This window comes from Maniola jurtina, chromosome 4 (assembly GCF_905333055.1).
Source record: "Maniola jurtina chromosome 4, ilManJurt1.1, whole genome shotgun sequence".
NCBI lineage: Eukaryota > Metazoa > Arthropoda > Insecta > Lepidoptera > Nymphalidae > Maniola > Maniola jurtina.
This window is the reverse complement of record NC_060032.1, coordinates 13,182,605-13,208,538: the sequence shown is the minus strand read 5'-3', so window position 1 is coordinate 13,208,538 and position 25,934 is coordinate 13,182,605. Positions and strand designations below refer to the sequence as shown.

General features: G+C 37.2%; 2 protein-coding genes across 5 annotated transcripts in view; both read left to right on the top strand.

The window, feature by feature from the left end:
- The window catches only part of LOC123881295 (proline-rich protein 36), a 110,461-nt gene extending 97,104 nt beyond the window's left edge, over nt 1-13,357 (top strand). For 2 of the 4 annotated variants that reach the window (XM_045929993.1, XM_045929995.1), the window contains exons 5-12: nt 2,906-3,116; nt 3,780-3,931; nt 4,477-4,667; nt 5,071-5,181; nt 9,330-9,368; nt 9,811-9,995; nt 10,618-10,744; nt 11,873-13,357. In XM_045929993.1, the coding sequence (XP_045785949.1) occupies nt 2,906-3,116; nt 3,780-3,931; nt 4,477-4,667; nt 5,071-5,181; nt 9,330-9,368; nt 9,811-9,995; nt 10,618-10,744; nt 11,873-13,083 (2,227 nt within the window). In that variant the 3' untranslated portion in view covers nt 13,084-13,357. The remainder of the gene's footprint in view (nt 1-2,905; nt 3,117-3,779; nt 3,932-4,476; nt 4,668-5,070; nt 5,182-9,329; nt 9,369-9,810; nt 9,996-10,617; nt 10,745-11,872) is intronic. The other 2 variants (XM_045929994.1, XM_045929997.1) reach the window with 2 other exon arrangements.
- Nucleotides 13,358-17,434: 4,077 nt separating this feature from the next.
- Nucleotides 17,435-25,143, top strand: LOC123881311 (retinol dehydrogenase 14-like). The gene is made up of 5 exons (XM_045930025.1): nt 17,435-17,900; nt 18,936-19,171; nt 20,263-20,499; nt 21,496-21,568; nt 23,088-25,143. Exons 1-5 carry the CDS (start codon nt 17,616-17,618, stop codon nt 23,256-23,258), a joined length of 1,002 nt encoding a protein of 333 aa, XP_045785981.1. The 5' UTR covers nt 17,435-17,615; the 3' UTR covers nt 23,259-25,143.
- The last annotated feature ends 791 nt before the right edge of the window (nt 25,144-25,934 follow it).

Sequence of the window (25,934 nt, the reverse complement as noted above, 5' to 3'; positions counted from 1 at the left end):
GCCTCGTCAATGCTTGAATGAGTTCGCGCGTAAGGATTCGCGTCGAATTTGCCCTCTCTGAACAAAGCCTAAATAAATTTTGTCTGCCAAAACTCACAGCTTTAACGCCCGTATTCACAAACGTTACTATGAGGTCTCATAGTGCGCTCGAACGCACAGTGTCCGTTCCACCAATCAGATGACTGTATCACGTCAATTTACAATGATCTGATTGGTGGAACCTACACTACGCGTTCGAGCTTACTGTGAGACCTCATAGTAACGTTTTTGAATACGGCCGTAATTCTCAGTGTGTCCTATATCTAGGACACACTGGAATTAGTGTGTCATAATTATTTTCGCCTTACAAAGTTTCCGAGCGTGCAGTTTCTCACGGTTTGGACTATGAGCGCTTCACTGTTTATTGTCACTAACGAAGTCCTAATTGTATCTCGTGCGGAGTGCGGACATGCCTTAATGAACGTAGCAGCTGATACTAATTAGTATTCGTTTTAAATTATTCATACACGATGCGACGCGTAACAAAGTATGAGTACAAAAATTAAAAAAAAAAATCCAAACCACTCATCATTATCATTTCAGCCTGCGGACGTCATCTGCTAAAGAGCCTGCCTTCCCAAAGAGCGCCACCACACTCGGTCCTCAGCCTTCCTCATCCAGACACTTCCCACCACTTTAAACCTTCGGTGAAATCCAAACTACTGTACTGAAACAACGTCCCCAGAATGCTGGTAGATGGCATTTGACAGTAGTATCTTTGAATGGCCAGGCTGATATGCTGATTTCCTTCCTTCCTTCCTTGACAATCTTCTGGTTACTTGTAGACTCTATCATCAATGAGTCGAGACGACATATCCTTAATAAAGAATTAAATCTGATGCCCTCGATGCATGACAATAAAACTACAATACTTTTAATATTCGTATGACAATATGAAATTCGTAGACAATATGCCCGCAATTATTGTGAACGTCGGTATTCACGCTGACACATGCTGCTCGAGTAAGTTTCGTAGCAAAGCTCGATTGCATGCACATTCCAACTTGCTTGAATGAACATAACATTAGAAGCATAAGATTTTAGTATAAAGTTGCAATTTGGCAAAGTCTTTTACTGTAGACCTAGTATACATTATGTACCAAGGACAAAAATGCAGCGTTCTACAGTGTATAGGTACAGTCAATCAATAATAATTGCGTTAGGCAAACTCAGTAATAACCTAGTAATACCCAATCCTTGTTATGTACTCGTACGTAATGTTTGAAATCTATTTATTCCCTAACGTGGCGTGGGCCTAATGGGCGTGCTAAAAATGAATCAAATAAGCAAAATAGGAATGGTATCTATGCAATGTGACCATTCTAAACATCTCAAGCTATTTTTAATATCTGTGTCAGTTGATAAAGCCTTGGTTCTGTCATATAGAGCCGATATCAAGATAACCCACTCCATTGTTGCCTTTTGTCTGCTGTCTACGGTCTACCTTGCTCATATGGCATATCTTCTTTGTTAAACCTCATATTTTATCTATGAAAGTTAAAGATGGAACTATCTATCCAATTAAATATGTAGAACTAGAGGATGCCCGCGACTTCGTCCGCGTGGATTTAGTATTTTAAAGATATTGTGGGAACTGTTTGATTTTCCGGGATAAAATGCCTATGTCAATTACAGGACGCAAGCTACCTCGGTACCAAATTTCATACAAATCGGTTAATAACGGATGAATTTTTAGGAATCCCGTGGTAACTCCTTGATTTTCCTGGATAAAAAGCAGCCTAACCTAAGCCTGTACCAAATTTCGTCAGAATCAGTTCAACTGTTGGGCCGTGAAAAGGTAGCAGACAGACAGAAAGTCACACTTTCGCATTTAAAATATTAAGTATGGATGTTCTCCCCGTTCGTATTGCATAGCAATTTTTTTTTTCACTTCTCGAAAATTTTGTAAATGTTGCTGCCTGTTGCTGCTTTAAATAATAAATTTTTGAAACGTAGTCTCTATTGAAACAAAGTTGCGAATACAGTCTGCCATTATAATCTACTTTTTCCGGCAACCGAGAACATAGCTTGTTAGTTGTTTGTATTGAATGAGCACAGCTCAAATAAACACGTTTCTGTTCCAATGTACCTCAGTTTTTATTCCCTACAGTTCATTCAGATTCAGTCCAGTTGTTCATAGACTTGCGGCTGGATTCAAAATTCACTATTCCCTCAATTTCTTGGACTCCTAAATCACATATCTAATTTGTCACGTCTACAGTCTCAATTTGTAATGTACTTACAGAACAGTATACATTCAGAGACAAAGAATTTGTACCAACACCAAAAAATACTACGCACGTATTATATTATTCCGCCCCCAAAGCAGCCTCAGGTCAGAAGTTAGGATTTACAACACAGAGTTGAAAAAGTACGTCTGGTAGATAAGATGTGATATGTTGATACCTTACGATCCCCAGAAGAGAATAACATCAGTTCAGCTACTGCACCTTTAACATAATGCGTGACATTCACCTACGCCAAAAGCGTTTGCCTACGACTAATTACATCAAATTTTGTAGATGGTTGGATGGATGCTCATGAAGTGGTGATAGCCTAGTAGTTAGGATATCGGTCTTCTTTTTCGGAGGTCGGGGGTTCGATCCCCCTTTTGGAGTCACGTGCGTTTTAAGCAATTAAACATCACTTGCTTTAACGTTGAAGTTAAACATCGTGAGGAAACCTGCACGCCAGAAAGTTCACCATAATGTTCTCAAAGTGTGTGCAGTCTGCCAATCCGCACTGGGACAGCGTGGCAGACTACGGCGTAAACCCTTCTCATTCTGAGACGAGACCTGTGCTCAGTAATGGGCCGGCAATGATCATGATGATGATGAGATGGTTGATAGTTTCTTGTCATTTCCAGGTACAAGAATGCCCCAGCCCCTCGAGAGGGCTTCCTCCTCCGCAAGCGGTTGTCTGACGCGTCCGCGTCGGCAGGCCGCTGGACGGGTCTCAACTCTAAAACTACTTCGCTCGGCAGCCTCGGCGCCAACGCGCAGCCTCCCCCGCCCCAGCTGTCCCCGCATACTACTAGCTTCGGTAGATGGTCCACTAGCCGGCTTAATTCCAATCAAGTAAGTGATCTGTAATACCAATCTCACCTTTACCTTAGTCCCTAGTGTAATCAAATTGTACATTTTTACACTAAGCGATGGTCGAGATTCAACTCTAAACTTAGCATTCGGCAGGCTCAATTATCTTCACAAACTACTAGCTTCACCACGGATCAAGGAAGTAACATTTATCGCACTTGTGAAGATGAACATTTTCAACATTGTGACTGGGCATTTTACCAGTATATTGAGGAATGGAAGACGGTTAAGTCTTAATGTGCAGTTACCATCAACTGTCTCCAAACAGACAACAAGTTAGTCAGCAGCTAAGACTAACTCCGCGACATGTATAGTCCCAAAAAAATCATACAACGTAGCTTTCAAGGCTAGCATGCTGAAGTGGCAGTGTTTTAGCCAGGTTTGAAGATCGAAATTTGGGAAATTGGGGTCAAAAGATTCTCGAGCAAGATTGTGCCTGGTTTTAAAAGTCCCTGAGTATGAAAATGACTGCTGAAATGAATGAATGTTTGGAATGACGATCTTAAGAAGATAGCGGGAAGTGGGTGGATGAGGAAGGCGGAGGATCGTAAGTGGTGGCGCTTTTGGGAAGGCCTATGTCCAGCAGTGGTTGCAAACAGGGTGTGGATTCTTGGTTATTTGTCTGAAATGTGTTTTTGTTCCCAGACATCCCCTTGCTCGTCGACCCGGAGTAGTATCCGAGGCACGAGCCCCCTGTGTTCGCCATCCGCGCGGTCGTCGTTCAGCGCGCGGCAGCCCTACCTCGGCTGGAGGAGTCAGGAGCGACTGAACTCTACACCGAGAACTCCACACGAGAGGTACACCTTGTTCCCAGTATTGTCATTGGAGAGGCTAGTGATCAAATTGTCTCCAAAGACAACGGTCTTTGGGCATGTAAATTTGTTACATTGAGTGCAACTAGTAAAATTTGAGGGAGATCATGCTGTCGATGAGAACTGACGATTTTGTCAACGTAAATTCCTCGCAATGTTTTTTGAGGATTTGAGGATAGGTTTTTGAGGCATTCTTAGTATTTCTTTCCACTACTGATATGGCAGTATAGGCAAGCCTTATGTGGTCCCAAAATAAGAGTATAACGAATTTCAGTCCCGTAGGTATTCACCATTTAGTTTGAATAACTCCATATAAAAATTTAGTGAGAACCAAGGTTTTACAACAGAAGTGCAGTGCCGCGCAAAAAGGGAAGGCACAATTATTGGGTAGTACAACTCCTCAGATGCTCAACAATCCGAAGGTGTTGGTTCTACACTAGACGTGCGATGGCTTGAAAAAGGGGAAGATAGAATTAAACCAACTAATTCTTCAGATGTCCAACATCTAATCCATGCCTAACTTTTTTTAGGTTAGCCTCATCCCTTCTCCAACAAAGTGCATCAGCGAAAGCGTCGGAGGAGATCCAGACGTCGATAAAAGAAGTGACGTCAGCGATCGTCCACTACGTGTCGGGCTTAGAGCCGGCCAACGGTGACATTGACAGGCAGCCCTCGCCGCGCTCCAGTCAGAAGCTGTACTGGCTCGAAAGTTCGTTTGTTGGTAAGCCCTGCTTTATTTACCCGACTACGGCAAAGCCAAAAGGGTTATGATTTTAGCAGTTTATATTTGTATGTATGTAAATGTATGTTTGTTTGTATCAGATCAAATCATCTATTTATTTATTTGCTTAAATGCTTAAATTGCTGAAAGGTTAAAATAGAAATTACAATTCATTTTGGTATCAACCACATTCCACCAGATTCTGTGTTCCACCACAGCGGCCGATTTTGATGAATGAGGTGTCAATCAATTCGTTTTTATGGTCCAGGTGACACAGGCTACATTTTGTACGAAAAAAAATGTCCTGACTAATGTAACATCCAAAAAAGTGGGGTCTCCAAAAATTTTTCAGATGAAAAAATTCTGAGTTTATAAATAAAAATCTGAAATTAATGTTTTCCAGGTACAAAACCCCTAGAGTCGCCACAAACGCCGCTGGTGGTGTCAGAAGCTCTCCCGCCGCCGCACCCGCGCCCGCCCTCATCGTTGCGCCTCGACCACCGCGCGGCGCCCGGTGAGCGAGCGTGACCACGCCACACCGTACATTGCAGGTTTCGATAGCCATCCGCCGCGACATTCCCCGACCAACGAGCAATGTATAGCATACCGCTGGAGAGCTACCAGTCCAATACGTGCTATGAGTGTGAGTTTTTGCATGAACCGAAATAATTCAGTTAGGTTAAAAAATATATCTTTACTACAGCATTCAACAGCTACGTTATGATAATATCACACTTTTGACTGGCTCACAAGCCACAAAATCATCCATTGACAACAATCGAAACTAACCAGTTCCGTGTTAAGAGAGCTAGACAATGAACAGTGTCTAGCTCTCTAGGTCCACACTACTTAGTGTGCATTTAAATAAAATATTCCAGTTTTGACTAAAATGATCATCGAAATCTCCCTTTTTGAAGTCTGTTGAGTATAAGAGAGCAAACATTAAATTACAGTATATTTAAAGGAATGTTATATGTAGATACTTATGGCGGTTGACGATAATTTAAAACTGAAATCTGAATAGTCAGCTCCCTTTGAGCTGTTGTTGTGCCAACTGTTAGCAGTTTCTTGCTTAGTTGTAGGAATATTTGACGTCTTTGAAAAACATGCTCGGTCTTTGAAAAACATGCTCGGACCAAAAAGGACCAAAAATGTTTGATATGGCCAACTATGGCTATTTTATAAATTAGAAGCCTATTATGAATTAATCGTTAATTGCAGCTTTTGCGAAAAAGTTTTGTCCACACAAAAACTCACACTCGAAGCACCGTACGCGCTTTTGAATGAGTAACTTATTCTTCGTATAGTACCTGAATTGTTTACTTCCAAACAGAACTTGTGCATTTAGCCTCGATATCCAAACCTGCAGTGTCCTAACTTTTATGTTATGTTAATACTCTGTGCGTTAATTTTTTTTCTGTGCTGTTCTCTGTATTTAGTTATCTGTGCAATGGGATCGTGATGTTTCCGAAAAGATTTCGTTTGATCAAATGTTGTATACACAGAATTTTGAATGGGTATTGAAATGGTAAATAAGTGAGCTTGCGCAGATGACTAGTGAGGAATCTGACATTAGAGCGTTATTGTAAAAACAGACGTATTTACATAGTATTACAGTTCAATTTACATTGCTCTGGATGCTAGAGATATGTGTTTTGGAATAGCTAGTGTGAGTAGCTAGAAAATATATTCGGCGACATCTGTCCCTGTATAAAAGAACAGCGAATTCCATTTCTATTACCTTATTCAGAATTCTGTGGTTGTTTAATAGAGCTTTATAGACTGTGTAAGACTCAGGACCATTATATACGTATTTTGATAGCTTCAATGCACTTTGGACACTGGATGTTTTTGTATAAGCATTTTTAGCTATAGAGGACAGAGCACTGGCTTGTAGTCGCTTAAGACCTTTTGTGGCTTTTCACTATACACATTTTGTTGTTGCCAGTACAAATAGTTTTTTGTATTTTTTTAAACATTTTATTGAAATCATTAAATCCGCCAAAAGTTATAATTTATATGCTTCACGACTTTTGTAATTAAAACGAAATCAGTTTAATTCTATTTTTTTTTATTAAAACTTTTTTACAAAATAGATTTCCGAACGCATTTAAATTTTTCGACAAATGCTTGCACAAATTACACGGTATAAAAATAGTCAATAGATAAGATTTTTTTTTAACGGAGTTATTGCCATAACTGTAATTTGCGAGAGAATCCGAAATGAAAACCAGTTTTTCTAGTTTTTATACGATGTACAGAGTAAATTATTTTTGTTTGTGTGTTTTTAATGCAAATCTATATTAATTAGTTTTAATGCTAGTGAATAATTTTTAGTTTTGTAAATAAAATTATCACATTGCTATATTTTATATACTTAGGTGCTAATTAATATTTCTGTTACCTACCTACTTAAGCCCTAATTTAAACTTTCGGCTCTTTTCATTTCGATTGTGTCTATTCATCGGTGCGCTTAGACGAATATTATTTCAATCTATTATTAATTTAGCCGCCGTACCTCATTAATTAGAAGGTCAAAACGAAATCAGTTCACCCCGACTCCACGCAGTCTTGTCTGCCCTACCCATAGAGTGTTTTAGTAAAGCGCGAAGCCAGAAACGTAAAGAAGGTCCTAAATGAAACGACGCGGTGTTGAGCGAAGCGAGCCGACGACCTCCGTATAAATCACGAAAAATTATCACGTCATCTTTTAAAAATCTGATTGGTTCACTGAACACATCTCCTGATCCGGTCTGCTTGGATGGAAACAGGGCCACCGAACGATTTGCGAGTGAAAAAAAAAAATGCGATATACGTAGGGAAAAGAGCGAAAAAGCTTGTTACACTTGAACCCCCGCTAACGAATGATTCACATAATGAATCAGTTAGTTAGACCTGTGAGTTAGATTTAGATTGGGATCTATTGAGCGCACTTTGACTTAGCTCAGGCTCAAGACACTGTTCAAACGAGACAGCGTTATATCACTGGCATTCGCTTGGCATCTGACCTTTAACTGACCTTTTAACTGAAGCTGAAGTAAATAACCTTTGTATATAGATCTCAGCATGAGAGACAACGCACTCATGAATAACAGTCTACAAGCGAAGCGCTATTGAATGGTGCACTCCTGCGCACCGCGATATAGACTGAGGTATTCGTCGGAGCGCACCGATAAATAGACACTGCCGTTTATTTTTTAGTCTATAGATGTCACAAAACATTTTATTAAAAATATATTTAAATGCCTAAATATATCATATTATATTATATGAAAATATATAAATACAAGGCGACATTTATCAGAACCATGATAACAATATTATGTGGTGGTGAGAAGTGACACAGACACAGACTAAAGTCTCAAAACTCAAGTTCCTTCTACTTAAATCACCTCGTAATTTATGTTGGGTCTGCCGTCTGCGAGTCCCTAAGTAAATTATACAGGTTCTGATTAGGTTAGAATTTAACGTTTCGCGTACGAGTTCGCACCGCCGAAACAGCCCGAAATCCGCCCCGATTTTTTTTTAATCAACGACAAAATAGTCTAAGCTTTGGTAAAATATGTTTGTCTATGACATGTTTATCTGTGCTGTAGGTAATCTGTGCGTTCGTTAATAACGTAAAAATAATGAGCCGGATACACTTTAAAACTCCAACCGATTAAAGCCAAACGTCGTGTTTTGAGTCAAGTAAAAAGTAGTATTTTGTATGATTTTCAGCTAAAGTAACATGAGCGTTTGCGTAAATTTGTCACCTATGAAAATGATAATCATAATACCTATCGTGATTGACATCTCCATACTAGATGAGCTGACTGCGGTGCCTGAGATGAGCGTGTTTTGCTTAGACTCAAGACACAGTTAAAACGAGACAGATTCATGTCTCTCACATAAATCTGTCTCATTTAAACTCTATAATCCAAAATACAAGAATTTATACGCGTTTGAAGTTTGGTTAAAGATCTTTGCCTGTCTCGAAGAGAATAAATGAAAAACAAAATCCTTAATATAACTTGAAAGTTAACGTTAACTTTGTAGGTCGATTGCGTAAAACCTGCATCAATCATTATTACAATCGCAATCGTTGTTATTGGCTAAAATGCTATTCTTTTTACAACAATGCATCGTATAGCCAATAATAAGCGAGCATCGACCAATCAGAGGTGATTGCGATCGTGACGTTGTAACTGTCATTCTAACGCAATCGGGCAGCTGTTTATTACTGTAATTTAGGTAAAATTAGGTATCACTTTAGTGCTGTAGCTCTCTACACTTTCATCAAACCTTGGTTACTAAATAATAAATATGTAATTTAATACGTAGGTAGTTATAGATATTATGAAATGTTAGAGAATCTCTCAGTCCCGGTATATTGTTTTTTTAGAAAATGAATTATAGATAAAATATAGTTATTCAATTTTATTTTCAGTTTTATAGCATTGTATGTCTTCATTGAACTTTTACATTATGATTGTATGTACTTTATAAGTTAAACATTACTTATAATGATTATTATTAAATATATTCAGTTTTATTTAATTTTCTTTTTGTTTTATTTTTGGTTTTGTGCCGTGTTTTTATTGCTAGTGTTTAAAATTAGTATAATTTAGGTATACCTAAGTAATTGATTATAATCGTAGTTATTTTTTATATTTATTCAAGAGTTCGATAAAATATGGAAAAATAGCATCATTGTTTATGGTAAGTGAATATTATCTTTTGGAATCACTTTGTCTTGTTTTTATGCACCACTATCTACTAAACGCTTACTAAGATTTCTATAATATTTTTATAATTACCTATTCTCTTGTCTTCATTTCCTAATGCCTTCTAAAATTAAAATAATCGAATTATAAACAGTAAACTTTTTTCCAACTGGCTTGACGGCTCTGGGTTCTAGCCCTTTTGAGCATTGAACAGTAAACCCAACTCTCTGGTTGAACTAAAGCAAAACTTAATTAAAATACAATTTACATGATTTTATCTTTACATAATTAATAGCAGTTAATATATATCAGTCAGTATGATTAAAGTTCTGAAACGTATTTAATTAAAACCCAAGTTTTTTCTTGCTAAATAAAAATTAAACAGTTTCTAAATTGGCTCAGTAAACAAAATAATAACAAATACTCATATTTTTCAGACTGGCAAGACTCCCACCGTCATTCTCCCTTAAATCTGGGAATAACCAGGCCGTCCCCCGGGTCAACGACCTTGGAAGACGTTCTGGACTCCCTTCTGGGTCTGCCGTCGCAGCCAACGAGGATACCCACTCCTCAACCTAGCCCCAGAAAGTCTGCGAGCCCGTACTTCTTGTTAGGTGGCAAGGTACTATTCGTTATTAACTTAGCTTTGGTTCTTAGGAACCTTATGAAGTAGTGTGGTCCAGTCTGTCTGTCTGTGTGCCATTTAAAATATAAGATGCTAGTAAATATAAGATACCAGACAACTTGCAGATACAGATAGAAACCTGCTTCTGCTACTTAGACGCTTATTTAAATTTGGAAATATATTTAAGGTACCGCTTGAACATGAAAATCAAGTGCCGAAAAAAAAAATATTTACATACACTTTGTATTTGCACAGACGTAAGTCAGGATCAAAACGAGACAAATTTATGTAGAGATATAAATCTATCTCGTTCTAACCCTGTCTTTAAATCTGACCAAAGTCAAAGTACCATCACCCTTAGACAGTTTTTTGAAAAAAACTACAGTTTGAGAAATAATAAAGTTTTTAAAAACTAGTATGACTGTCAGAATGTTTTTTTATGCTTTTGTTCTTTTTTGTTCCTACTGTAAAATTTTATTTTGTACAATTACACTGTTTTGCTTAGTTCCTTAATTATTGTGATTGTAGCAATGTCATCATGACAACTTTCGTACTAAGGTGTAGTAAGGGGAGTGCGTTCTGTAAATGTACACAAGGCACCTAAAACTTTGCTTGCCAGAGTCCTCGGTATGAGCAGCTAGCCAGCAGCGGTCACAGCAGCATATCCCCCGCCTCCCGCTTCATCAGCACGCCCAGCGAAGGACCGAGCTCCTTCACCGACCCAAGCCCCGACCACGATCGAGCAGGTAGGAACGATATGTAAGTCCAAACCGTTCCAATTTTTTCTATATTTGTCCACCCTACGTGTAAGGCTTGAGTGCCCTATTCAAGTCTCAGGCGGAGCAGGGCGTGCAGCGTTCGTGATTTTGAAATCATACAGGCATACAGGGTGTAACTAGAACGCAAAAACGAAGACAGGTGATAGTACTGATGATCACTAATAAGATACCATAAAAAAATACGAAAAAGAATTCAAAAAATCATGTATTTTTTAAAAGTTCACAATATATTGCAAATAAAACATCTGACTGACGCTAGAGATCAACGAACGTTCCGTAAATAATCTACTCGAAGTCAATGCCGCGTTTTTTTTGAGTTTTGCACGCTATACAATGCAGGTTTGAAAAATACTAAATAACCAAAACTGCAATCCAAATGGTTTTTTGCATTGGCTTGTGTTAAGGTATAGCGAAGTTTTTGCTAGCGTTCTGGTTACACCCTGTATGTTCTCACACACGTCAAGTCTCCTGACTCCCGGAGTTATAAACGCGTCCACAAGGTCTCTTGCTGATCTGAATGCACGCTGTAAGCCCCGCAGATCGCGCCTCACTCAAGCCTTAGCCTAACACGCATTTATCCCGCATAATATAACTATTCGGCTTACGCTTGACCATTCCTGGATACGTTCGCGTTGGTTCGTAGGATACAAACATGCAAATTCTTCGTTCGAGTGTACGTAAGTTTTCAGGTATAACTACTATCTACTCTAAATATTTTCATTCCATTCATATTTGTTCTGAATAAGTTTTTTTTTAAATATGTTTTTGTAAATTTTTTGTCCTCCCAATTTTTACCTCATACCTACATACGTATAAATAGGTATAAGTATTCAAAATTTTTTCATATTCAAAATAAATTGGCGCAAAAAATTGTATTTCTATGTCACTACTTTAAGATTTGCATGTCCCAGTTAGATTAGAATGTACAGTTCCCGGAGCATGCTTGTAATGTCGTGTAGCATCTTGATTTAATTTACGTTCATTTTTGATTAGCTACTATTATATTACTAGATTAATGGTCCTGAGTCTTAAAATTGTTATTAGTGAAGCATGTTGAATGATTCGTGTATGGTACTAAATTGTTGTGTGTTACAGGGAAGGATACAGTTGATAATCCTGCTACGATGCAAGAGTCGAGGCGCTCGAAGTCGGCGCAGGGTGAGCACTCTCGCAGGAGGAGTGAGCCCTTCGCCCACCCCAGCGCGTCCCTCGACCGCCGCACCAGCCTCGACCCCGCGGCCTTCCGCCCCGAACAGCACCTCACCCACCACGACTCCAAAACTTCCCTCACCTCCTTACAGACCGAGAACAGCACGGACGAAGCTTTCGTCAAATGCAAATACCCCAAATGCTCCTCCCGCGCCCCCCTCGCGGACGCCAAAAGACACTACAAAACTTGCCACAACTGCACAACTACATACTGCTCCAAAGAATGCAGGCGAGCTCACTGGGAGAAACATAGGAAAGTTTGCCTGCATTCTAGGGCGAGTACGCTATGTAGACAAATCATTTCAGCAGCCAAAGAAGACTCTGATTCCCTGCACCAAATAAGTACGATCGCTCATAAAGGATATCTAGCCCAAGGGAGAGGAGTCGTAAAAATTTTCTTCACTAGCCCAGAAGCAGCCGAAAAGTTCACCACCCATGGCTACCAGTACCTGAGCGAGCCTGAATTTGTCAAATGGCACTCGCTCCAGCCAAACGAAATGGGAGCGGAATTGTACACTGAAGTCGTAAAGCTCTGCAAATCATACAACCCAGAGACTCGAGTTATTTTATACGTAGCAGTTTGCATCATCAGTGAAGTGCCAACAAAAGGCGCAGTGAAATGGGAACGACAAATGGTATCCCGATGCGCCAAACTGAGACTCAGCAAATCAGTTTCCGCGGCAATTCAGGAGCAGAATCGTAAAAGAAGTAGAAGGGACAGTAAGGGAACACCAGAAGACAGGGAGACTTTGATTCTCACGTCGAGATTGACTAACGCGGGAGAAAAGAATGCAGCTACAGCGCACAAGTTTAGAGAGATCTGTTTCAGGAATATCCTTAAAGAGTTGGAAAGTCGGGGAGTGATGTTGAAGAAGCATTTCCCGGAGGTTTATTCGCGGTTGGCGGCGTATGTGGACGGTACGAGTGATAGGTTCATTCCAATGACGATATACCCGAGAGACGCGACTAGTGGGAAGTCGTTTGTGTGTGTGATCATGCCGGACAGTGAGACGGACAGTACGCCGGTGGATGGCCAGGTTGTTACAGTCGACGTTGGCGTGGACCGGTCTAAACACCAACTGTCGACACCCATGTAATAATTTCTTCAGGACTGTGTTATACACCCAAAAAGGAATGGAGCTTTTAGAACTTTGGTTCCTGTTGGTGGTATAATATTTACCCTGTAAATGATTTATTTAAAGCAGATGCGACTCAGTGGCGGGAAATTTGAATTTTTTTTGTTAAAAAATAGCAACATATAGTTATCCTATGTTTATGTTTTTGGGTCTTAAAATAATAACGTCACAAGTATTGTTTCATAACTCGCTCGATACAAAAATTAGGTACTTTTTCAAATTTCCTCGACTGACTCGAATCCATCTAAACGCAGATTCACAACGTAGTTTATGAGTTAACACGGATATACCTACTAAAGTTGTCAATTTACGGACAGAATACAGAACTAATGTAATAATCCGTATTTTTCTCACATCTTTTTTTTTTCGCCTTAAACTTTTTTCATATTTTTTTCCAATTCGATTATTTATGTTTTAGTGTACCTAGTAAGCGCAGAGTAGTGGCGAGTGGGAACTCCCTACAAGAAACATGTGTCGTGGGTCTCTATTGCTTAAAATCAAGACTATGATTACCTACGTAGATAGATAAACTACCTCGGAATATTCATAAATTGGCAACTTTAGTAGAAGCAAGTTCTGCAACAGACATCTCATAATTTAGACCCTGGTATCCATAACATCAGTAAAATTGTACATAGGCAGAAAAATATTAAGGAGAGTATAATCGCTCAAAGCTGTATTCTTATGAGAATTGGATTCTTGGATCTAAGCAATGATTTTCGAAGGTGAATTATAATGTTGATTGTGCTCCTTTTGTATTTATTAGGTACATACATTTTGTAAACATTATAATGTATTTGTAATATCGACTCTTTGGGTATCATGACATTCTTTATGGCGTATAATTCCTATAAAAAGAAAATGTAAAAGATACGCATTCCGCGTCAAAGACTTGCTTAGTATTTTAATCGCTTTTGGGAATATAATAAATATAGGGCGCCTTTTAGAAAGGACTACTAGTTATTAAAGAGTTCAATTTAGTTATACAATTGTTTAATTTGTTATAGCCTTTAATAGTTTTTTTATGTGTAAATAGAACATGAATGTTAAAGGTTTCCGTACCTAAGTAGATAAACTTAATTATATTGCAATTGCAAATCGGCATTGGAGTAAACAATAGATTTTTTATTTATTAACTAAGTATATGGCATTTAACATTTTATGTGCTATACTTACGTTTATTATAAAAGATAACTAAGCATATAATAAATTAGTTAAATAGTTTTACACTTTTTGACAATAGTTTAATTATAATGATATTATATTTATAATTAAAACAAAGAACTGGGCAACACAGAGGATGTTGAAGAATTTATATTTCATATATAAATAAATAATAATTATTGTGCTTATTAAATATATAACATTAAATAAATTATATAATTTTATACGAAGCTTTGAAGAGCTTCTGTAGTTATGACATAATATAAAATAGTATCAAATTATTTTTTTCACTTCAAATATTAAAAAAATATATACTTAATATTAAAATTTTCACTACTGAGCTCTGTCTTGGACTAGCTACTAGCAACACTCGGAAGTAGGGAATTACCCTAAATCGAGTTCTAGCGTAAATTGCTTATTAGTGCTACCTACTTAATATTTCAACGTTTGATTTTAAAACATTCATGTGGTAAGTTTTAAAAATGAAAATAATCCCTTTTGACAGATAAATACAGTCGGTACCTAACAAATATTTGTGTAACCTTTAGTGCACGAAAAAAAAGACTGGGGAAAAAGTTGAACCTTTCAATGTAAGTTTGGGCTCGCGAGAAAATACAGTGTTTGTAAAAGTTTGTATTACATAAATTATATTAAAGTAAGTTAATATAAATTACTGATAAAAGACGTCTTATGTGGCACAAAATTAATCATCTCATCTCACATAAAGTGCCAATCGATTAATTATAATGACTATGAATATGCTCTGTGGTTTACTAAGTATAATAATTTAATTTGAGATATACCTACCTACCCGATATACCTACCTAATCAATAAAGTACAACATTTATTTAGTAGCTGCGGAGTTAGCTGATAGGTCTTCTGTCAAAATTACATGATGAACTAAAATAACTATGACTTATATTTCTTACACAACTATTTAACCAAGAATAAGGTTGAAATCTATAGAGCGCACTTTGCTTAGACTTAAGTTTCAGTTAAAACGAGACAGATTTATGCCAGCCGTATAACGCTGTCTCGTTTTAACAGTGTCTTAAGTCTGAGAAAAGTCAAAGTGCGCTCTATACCTAGATCTCAGCCTAAGAGTCAACGGCTTTTTTGAAGATGAAAACCATTTTGCAAAAATTTACAATGTAAATAGATACTTATCTGATTTAAATAGATAGACAAATGTCTTTTACAATTTTTTTGTTATTGTACTTTTTCACACTATTTATTGTTATTGTTGTCATGTTATCGCGGTGTTCAATTTACATGATCCATTTGTATGTTGTGAATTTTTTGTATTTTTAGTCCTTAATTGAATAAAAAGTCAAAATGCCAATAGTTAAAAATTTAAAGTTAAAATTCAATGTGGTTACACTTAACGCAGTGGTGGAGCATATTTATTGTGTAATTCATAAGGGTGTTTAGTGCCTCGTCTAATCATTTTATGAAAAAAATCATTATCATTAATGGCTATGACTACTTATGGTGTGAAAATAAATTTTGTAAAATGCGTAACACACTGTACATTGAAGCTTTATTTTTGAACATGTTATTAAAGTACATCAAATATTGTCTTTATTTATTTGAATTATATTGATGAAAGTACCTTTAGTGGCACAAAATATGAATTTTTATTATTAAAATTAAAAAAAACTGTCAAGTACATACCTACTTACCTACGTATAGATCGTTTCAACGAATAGTTCCTATGGCGTAATGTTGGCTCCCCTGTCTGTCTAAGTAATCGGCACCTTTTCATGAATGAATGAAATGAAAATAATCAAAATCTGCGTCTTCTCATGCCAATATGGTGCCCATGACAGGAGAGCCAACATAACGCCATATGAACTATTCGTTGAAACGGTCTATAAACTTATCATTTAGGTAACTAAGTGGTATGCAATATTTCAAAATACTTATATGTACTTAATAAATAAAAAATTAAAAACAGTGTGGAATTAGGCCAAATACGTGTTTATTTATGTCTAATATTAAGGGACCATCCATTAATTAAGTCACAAAAATCACTTTTTCTATCTTTTTGTCTGTAGTTAGGTAGGTGGTATGTGTCATATTTTTCCTTCCTCCCCCCTCCTTTCCGCCAACCTCTTCACCCCAGAATAGGGACATAATTTGTGTATGGTCCTTAATTTATTGAATGTTAAATGGTGAAAATAATATGACCAAAATGCATTAAAAAACTTTTCTAAACATTCCATTAGCTAGCCCTGCCTATGTAAAATGCATTAAAACATATTTTAAACTCTACTTTAATTATTTATAACGTCTATAGTTAGATGCCTCGTAAAAAGATATTTCATACATTGATACCTATATTCATATTGTTACCATATCAATTGTTTTTCATAGTCTGGTATTATAGATTTTTTTATCTAGTTGTCCTTATGATGTACGTATTTCAAATAAATGATGCAGCTATTATTTAGTTCGTTTAATTTTATACCTAACTAGCGACCCGCCTTGGCTTTGCACTGATAGCTTATTACAATTTTCATGGGGATCTCTAATTTTTTTTTGTTTAAAGAATATTAGCCATGTTAAATGACTAATATTCCCCTTTCCTCTTCAACTAAGCGTCAGGCTTGTGCTAGGAGTAGGTACGACAATAGTGCAACGGGCGGGGTTTGAACCGTCGACCTTTCGGTTTTCAGTCCACTCCTTTACCGGTTGAGCTATTGAGGCTCTTACTTGAGGTAGTTATTTGTAACAAGTTAGTAACTATACAAGTATGGACCCCGTCTGTGCCGGCGCTCGCCGACATAGGTACGCACGGCACCCCCTTAGAGTGCTTTCCAGTCAGTTTTAACAAAAAAAAAACACTCCAAAATACTCTAGATACTAGAGCTAATTTCTTAAACTGGACCCTTTCAAGTGACGATTTTTATATAAACCTGTGACGATGATACTGCCATTGTCGCAATTGAAAATGCCATAAGCCAACGTCGTTGTCGTATTAGTTTAAAAAATGCGAAAAAACAAATTAAATTTGAATTTCGCGGGCGGGCCCGTCGCTTCCACTTTAAGTACCTTTTTGGTCGTACCGTTACCGTTACGTTACGCCATTTACGTTTCTGAACGAAATTCGCGAGAAAATAACTGACCTTTGACTTTGACATTAGTTTGACTTTGACATTTAATCTGTTTCCTTGAGTGAGCTTCTTGTAGTATGAGAAGAGCGCAATTTTAAGCAAAAACGTAATTTTTATTTTCAACCCACTTACTTGTGTTACGACATGAACGCGTATTTGTAAGACGAATTTTCGGGTGTATTGAATAATATCAATTTATCTTTTCTTTTAAAATGGTGTCGGCCACTGTTATCTACGCAGCTGTGCCTATCTCAGCCGTGGTGGTGCTGGGTTTGATACGTAAATGGAGATCAAGGAACTGGGCAAAGTGCACAAGCAATACTTGCCTGAGAGGTAAAACTTTCCTCATAACGGGAGCGAACAGTGGGATCGGTCTGGAAACTGCCAAAGCCCTTGTGAAGAGGAAGGCGCGAGTTATTTTCGCCTGTCGAGATATTGAAAGGGCGAAACAGGCCATCTCTCAAATAAGAAAAGAACAGATTACTAGCGGTGAATTGGTAAATATTTTGTGTATATAATAGGGAACGTGAAATAAAACACTCAGGGGTAGGTTTACAATTACTTATTGAAAAAAATATTCCTCATTTTTCTTAATACTCACTTATTGTCATTATTGAGATCGACGGCTTAACGTGCTGTCTGAGGTGAGGTAGTTCTCGAAATTCGGACCTCCTAAGTTGATCACCCATCTAGTTAAGATCTTGGGTCAACGTTGCTTATCTAGCACAATTAACTCATAACCTAGCAAGCTCACATTTAGCCTATACCTACCTACTTTGAAATGAACCAAAACAATGTAAAAACATGAAATACTAAACTAAAGCTAAAAACACTAGCTGCTAGAATAATCTGCTTATTAGGTAGTTGCATAACATTTTTATTTAACTAGCTATAAACTACCTAGATCTTCCAATTAAATTTCGGTTTTAAAAATCCAGTGGGAATTCTTTGACTTTCTGAAATGAAATTAGCAGGCACTCTCCAGGCTTTCTAACTATATCTGTGCAAAAAATCATGATCCATTGCTCTGTTGAAGCATGATTGTAGGATACTCTCACATTTGATATATGTAGGTAATGATTTGACCTTCATTGATTTACAACTTAAGTAGATAAAATAAACTGCTAACTTTGTATGAGGTGTTAAATAATATTACTTTGTAGCACATTCAAAGGCATCGATCACAGTATTCTATATTTGTATTATATTCAATTCAATGCATACTTAATAATTCAAATGCTATTGGATTGGTACAATGGTTTTGGAATGTTATAAAATTATACTTAATATTCTGGTCATCGGCAATCAATTCAAACCTCTTAAAGGCCTTCGCACATTCATAGACTCAATGCCAACTACACTCTGACTCTACTCACAATTGGAGTTTTTTCCTTTTCTTCGTTAGTTTCTGTTGTTGCAATAAAAAAAAACAATGTGTCATTGTTTTTTTTTTTTTACTGAGTACTGTTCCAAGTACTCAGTAAAAAAAAAAACAAAGTTTGTTATAAACTAATCATAGTTATATATTTTAGATCCCAATGCAATTAGATTTGGCATCATTTGAATCAATCGAGAAGTTTGTTGAAGTAGTCAAAGCTGGGTTCTACAAAATAGATGTTCTGATCAACAATGCTGGTGTGGTGGTGCCGTTAAACCTGGACCAGAAGACTAAGGAAGGGTTCGAGATCCATCTTGGAGTGAACCATTTAGGCCATATGTATTTGACTGATTTACTACTTGATCTGCTGAAAAAGGCCACACCTAGCAGGTAAATTATTGTGAAAATCACACTTAATATTATAAAGGAGAAAGTTTGTATGTGTGTGTGTGTATGTTTGTTACTCCTTCACGCTAAAACTACTGGACCGATTGGGCTGAAATTTAGAATGGAGATAGATTATACCCTGGATTAGTACATAGGCTACTTTTTATCCCGGAAAATCAAAGAGTTCCCACGGGAATTTTAAAAACCTACATCCACGCGAACGAAGTCCCGGGTATCGGCTAGTCTTTATTATGTCACATGAATGAAGGCAGAAATAATTTTTCAGCCCAGATTTGTAGGTATCTGGATAATAAAATGTACTTACACTGAATTGTGCAAACTATTGAACTTAAGTAGTCAACGTAACCTTGGACCGTCCTTGAGCTCTTGGATGTCTATTAGAATTCTGGCTGGATATTTTTGTCAGCCGAAAATGTCCTGAGTCCGCAGACCTCAAGCAGCGTCCCATATGACTTAGCACACCTTACAGCTTACATATGTCCGATAGTTTCTTAGTCTTAACAAGGTTTATTGCCATACCCTGTACTAATATTATTAAGTTTAGTACATATCATTCCATCCAAACTAAGCTAGGTGGATCTGCTAGTTTGTTATATTAGGAACTAGATGATCAGTAATACATAATGCACACAACTTCACCTGTGTTTATTAAGGCTTAAAAATCCAGTGGAAATAGGTGGAAACTCTGATTTTCTGAGATAAAAGTATCTATATCCACACCGATCACTTGATCTGTGCTCTTTTGTAGTATGTAGGTAATCTAGCTCATTCTGTTGTAAGAAAATCTGTTAATTAAAATGACAGGTCTAAATGTATTGGTATCCCTTTTAACAACGCTTCCTGTGGAAAAGGATAGCACTAGATTTAAATCTGTTAATTTAGAATATCTTAATTCTAAACTATGCAAAAATTACATCAGAATCAGTCACATTGTAACATTTTTCTTTTACCTTCAAGTCAAGAGTGTATAGGCATCTTCTAGGCAAGCGCACTCCATCTTAGGCTGCATCATCACTTGCCAGCAGGTGTGCTGCCAAGCGATAGTCTACAAACTAAAAACGTAATAATTACAGAATAGTGTTTGTCTCGTCAACACTTCACGAAAAAGGCAAGCTCAACTTCAATGATCTGCAACTCAGAGCCGAGATAGAACAGGCTAAGAAGGGCAAGGCCTTCCGCCGCAACCCTGGCTATTGCAACTCCAAACTGATGAATGCGTACCTCACCCGCGCCTTAGCAGACAAGCTGAGAGGCTCTGGCATAGATGTGAATGCTTGCTGCCCTGGATTTTGCTACACTAATCTGTTCAGGTAAGAAAATATTCTGCCAATAAATACCTACTGTAATATTTGACAATGATGTCATGTGGTCTTACGTAAAAACCCGACCATGGTGTTTTTGTTCATTTTTTATCATAAGTCAAAAAATAAGAAACTTAAAAGTAAATAAAAATCTATTTTAGAATATGCAAATGCAGCCCTTTCATATAAAACCCCACTTGATCTAGTAACTTCACTTTAAAATTTTGACCCTTCCATTTCGGTCACTATTTGCAATGATACTTACCTAATCAAATGAAAAAAGAGGAGATTCGTAGGAGAACCAGGGTAACCGACATAGCTCAGAGGGTGGTGAAGCTGAAGTGGCACATAGTTCGAAAAAGATAGACGTTGGGGTCCCAAGGTGCTGGAGTGGCGACCTCACACCGGGTAGCCCAGTAGGTATTCTATTCTATTCTATAAGATTGGGCAAGTATTATTTATCACTAATCATGCATCCTGCGCATGATTAGTGATAAGATGGATGGTCCTCTGCTGGGGAAACTCATGCAGAGGACTAAATCCCTTAGTAATTAAAAAAAAAAAAAAGAATATTAGCCATGCTGATCATGACTAATACTCCCCTTTCCCCTCTAATTAAGCGTAAAGCTTGTGCCAGGAGTGGGTACGACAATAGTGCAACGGGTGGGGTTTGAACCGCCGACCTATCGGAATTCAGTCCGCTCCTCAACCGTTGAGCTATCGAGGCTCTAAATTAAGTACTAACATAGTTTTTAAGTTTTTTTTTTTTTATTGTTACTAACTACTTAGTGTTTAAGTACTAACACTAAAACAACGTTTTTAAGTTTTTATTATTACTAACACTGTATGGATTTTTGTTGTCCGGTTAGTAAATAAATTGATTGATTGATTATTTAAAACTACATATTCTTTTATGATGATGACATATTCCTTTTAAGTCTCTTTGTCGTGAAGTGAAGACAAAACCGCAAAACTTTACCTATATCTACTTAATACTTGTTGCAGGTACTTCGTAAAATGGTACCACTACATACTGATGGCGCCCGTTGCGTTATTGTTCATGAGGTCGGCGAAACAAGTAAGTATTCATATGGCATACTCAGTCTGGCATTTCATCGTCAGCCTATTCACGTAGACACTCGAAAAACATAGTACTCTAACTCGCCTAGGTCGATGTTACAAAACGCCGGCTGATTATCACTCTAAATATAGCACAATGTTTTCCCACCAAGCCGGTAATGACAATGAACATATTAGTGCGCGTATACACATGCGACAGTCTATCCGAATTTTATAAAAATCTATATTTACGGGAGCGATGTACTATGTGTGCTCGACATAGATAAAATTACCTGAAAATTGCTATCAACGACAATTTTGTCGCACGCGTATATGATGATGATGATGGAGTCCTTATATTCCTTTGTGGAACTTAGGGCTGGAGCAGTTTTTTTCCATGTCTCCTAATCTTTGGCTGATGCCTTGGCACTCCACGAGAGTCCCACTCTTTTTTTTACCCCTAACCCCTTTTGAACCCTAAAATTACCTGAAAATTGCAATCAACGACAATTTTGTCGCACGCGTATATAGTTCCTTAGAAGTACAACCATTGAACATAACACATTAACCATCAGTCGATCTGTTGCCAATATACTACAATAACAGAAGTTTATGAGTATTGATTTGAAAGCGGTAAACGTTTTAAATACGAATATGTAGATAGGAGCATATTATCCGTTTATTCCTTTTATCGTCAGGATATATTATTATTATATTGAGGTTAAAGATAATATTTTATCCCAACATGCGTGAAGCACTTAGTAAATGTTAGCCTGCAGCGCTGTACGAGCTAAATTGCACTTTATTTCGTTGTAACAAAGTCGCTATTTATTGAAACGTCTTTGCGAAATGAGCCTTCTGTATCGAAAGGCTTATAAAGTTGTTTAGTAATTTCGGTAATTTAGTAGAGATTTTTGATTACATTTTAGACAAACGATTGTTTTATAGTTCATCAGATATGGCGATAATTATGTCTACTCATCCTTTTGTTCAAACCAATAATAGATTTTATCAAACAATTAATATGAATTATAAAAACTGATTGAATAATTAAAGGATTGACTGATAATAACGCTGATAATACAATCATACATTCTTAGGCTTACGCATACGTCCACGCTTTACGCAAGCGGCGTGCCATGTTTTATACAGTTCCGTACATTAGGGTTACGTTCCTCACACGGAAAAACGGAACCGTTATAGGATCACTTTATTGTCTGTCTGTCTGTCCGTCTGCCGTGTCTGTTAAGCAAACCTATTAGTTACTTCCCGTTGGCCTAGAATTATGAAATTTGGCAGGTAGCTCTTATAGCACAAGTAAAGGAATAAATCCGAAAACCGTGAATTTTGAAGCGCGCGAGGCTGACTGGCACTTGACTGGTTTTTTAATACTTCTTCTTCTTTGTCGCAACACTCTTGGCAGAGCGGTCGTGGTCATCATGAAGTGACGTTTTGGGGGGCAGATGTTACACGCCTCACGAGCATTCGCCACTTCTCCCTTAATTTTAGGTTTTTTAATTGCATATAATTTTTTACAGGGTTCAGAAACAGTGGTGTTCACGGCGACGGATTACAGCATCGAAGGACATACTGGAAAGTTCTACCGCGACTGTAAAGAGTACATCTCGAAATATCCCTTCGATAAGAACGAAGAGTCGAAGTTGTACGAAATCAGCGAGGACATGATCAAGGCTAGGAAGCCCCTTTAGATTACGGGAAACAGAGGTCCTAGCATCTAACTTTAACACAACACTTCTGATTGACCATCAATATATTTAATAGTTATTTGTTCAACAAGATAGCAAAGTTCATTTTTGTTGCGAGTGGCTAGTTTGACCCGAGCGGGCGAAGGATTCAAGTTAGAATTCTGAGTCTAGAGAGGGATTCAAAGGCACAAGAAACAAAAACTTTGCTATCGTGTGATACATACAACTTTTCATCTAACTTGTTCAAAAAAGGCGCCTTTGCTGTCAAAAACCAGTGAGCAAAAACGACTTTTGTTCACTGGTTTTAGGCAGCAAAGGCGTCCTTTTTGAGCTAGTGAGGTGAAATTTATATTAATTACTTACGCCTGTCAATTTAAAGATTGCGGCTAATTTGTTTGTACACAATCTCTAAACTAAAATGATATGTCCAAATATACTGCTATTCCTTTCACAATGCTCTCTGCAAAAAAGGATAGCATTAGATTGTCCTTGATAATTTAATTTTGTATGGAGATTGTGTTAACAGAATTAGCCCCAACGTTAGCAATAATTAAAACCGAATACTCAAGCATAATATGAAAAATCACATATCAATAATGGACAATAATATTCTATTCAATCATCATAAGAAACTTTGTTATGTCTTATCTAATGGAAATGTTATCATTTTGTTATGATTCCATTTATCACGCTTTCATATAAGTACATATACTTATGTTATTCTACTATAATCTGTAATAGTACATTTATATGTATATTAGAATAGTTAATGTTTCACTAAACTGTTACATTTAGTTTTAAGTAGATCTTCCTGTATTTAGTTTTATTGTGTCTACTGTCTACATAGTTCAGAGAATTTAGTTTTTTTATGGGCTAGATTTCGTATACTTTTATGCATGTTTTATACAATCTGATCTAAAAATAATAATCACTACTCATATAATTATTAATGCGAAAGTGCTTTTGTTTCTTGGTTTGTCCTTCAATCAAGTTGCAAGAGAACAAAGTGATTTTTTTCATGCGTATAGTTATTGATCTGGAGAGTGACATGGCTACATTTTATCCCGGAAAATCATTGAGTTCCCACGGGATTTAAAAAAACCCTAAATCCACGAGGACGAAGTCGCAAGCATCTAGTTGATAATGAAAATCTCATGAAATATTCGAATATGAACTTAGGATTGATTCGTTACGTACTCGTACTCTTACCTTACTTTAACAGCCTGTTATGCAACTGGACTTAATTCGTAAAATAATTCTCATTCGTATACATGTATACATTACCTACTCGTAAATCGGTGTACTTAGCGCCTCTAGCGCTACTCAAGTGTCGTCATCTGCCGCAGCGGGTAATTCACTCACTCGGTGATCATTACTAGATCGTTTCAACGAATAGTTCCTATGGCGTTATGTTGGCTCCCCTGACTGTCTAAGTCATTGGCACCATATTGGCAGGAGAAGACCATAGAAGACGCAGATTTTGTTTATTTTCATTTGATTTTCATGAACGAACGAAATGAAAATCAAATGAAAATAAACAAAATCTGCGTCTTCTCGTGCAAATAATGGTGCCCGTGACTTAGACAGACAGGGGAGCCAACATAACGCCAAAGGAACTATTCAATGAAACGATCTATAAATGAAAGCCCATCATACTTATTTGACACTAACGACCCGCCCCTGCTTCGCACGGGTAGCTAATTACGATCTTCGCAGGGATCCCTAATTTATATTTTAAATATATTTACCTAATATATTTAAAACAGCCATTTCGTCGCTTTAATTAGAATTCATTGGTTTAAATTGAACTTTCATTTTATTACAATATGATAAAATTCCAAAGATTATAATTTAATATTTGTAAATTGTGAAAATAAAATATTTACTTGGGTAATTTTTGCTTTTGTTTTATGTAACCTTTTCCAATACCAGCTAATGCCCGGCAAGCCTTGCAGTCACTGACCTCTACTAATACAAATGGGTACGCTAGCAGGTGCGGATCTGGCCCTCAGAAAAGGTCCAGCCACCCGAAAATCAGCCAAGTGGTATAGATAGACCGTTTCAACGAATAGTTCCTATGGCGTTATGTTGGCTTCCCTGTCTAAGTTATGGCACCATATTGGCATGAGAGGACGCAGATTTTGTTTATTTTCATTTCATTCATTCATAAAAATCAAATGAAAATAAACAAAATCTGCGTCTTATGCAAATAGCCAATGACTTGGACAGACAGGGGAGCCAAATAACGCCATAGGAACTATACGTTGAAACAATCTATAGTCGGAGTATGAACTCGCTCATGAGAGATATACGATAGGTAGGTATAGTGCATTCCTACAGAGATGTTTACCAAATATATGACGCCCTGACCAAGAGTTTGTAGTGTACTCGTACCTATCTAGTTCCACGGGCAAAGCCATGGGCCGAGCACTAGTAAATTAATAAACTTATAAAATGTTTGTTTATTCGTCACATTTAGACTCAACTACTAAACCGAATTCGATGAATCTTTTACTTTAAAGAATATCAAATTAAATTAAACGCCGACCTTGAAAGTGTGACGTCAAGAGTGTATTAGGGTTGTGGGCATGCCAATAGTGCCCACAACAACAGTAGAATTCCTTTGCCGACCTGTTTTTGAAGCAACTTGTCACCATTATCACCATTTTGGAGCTGATA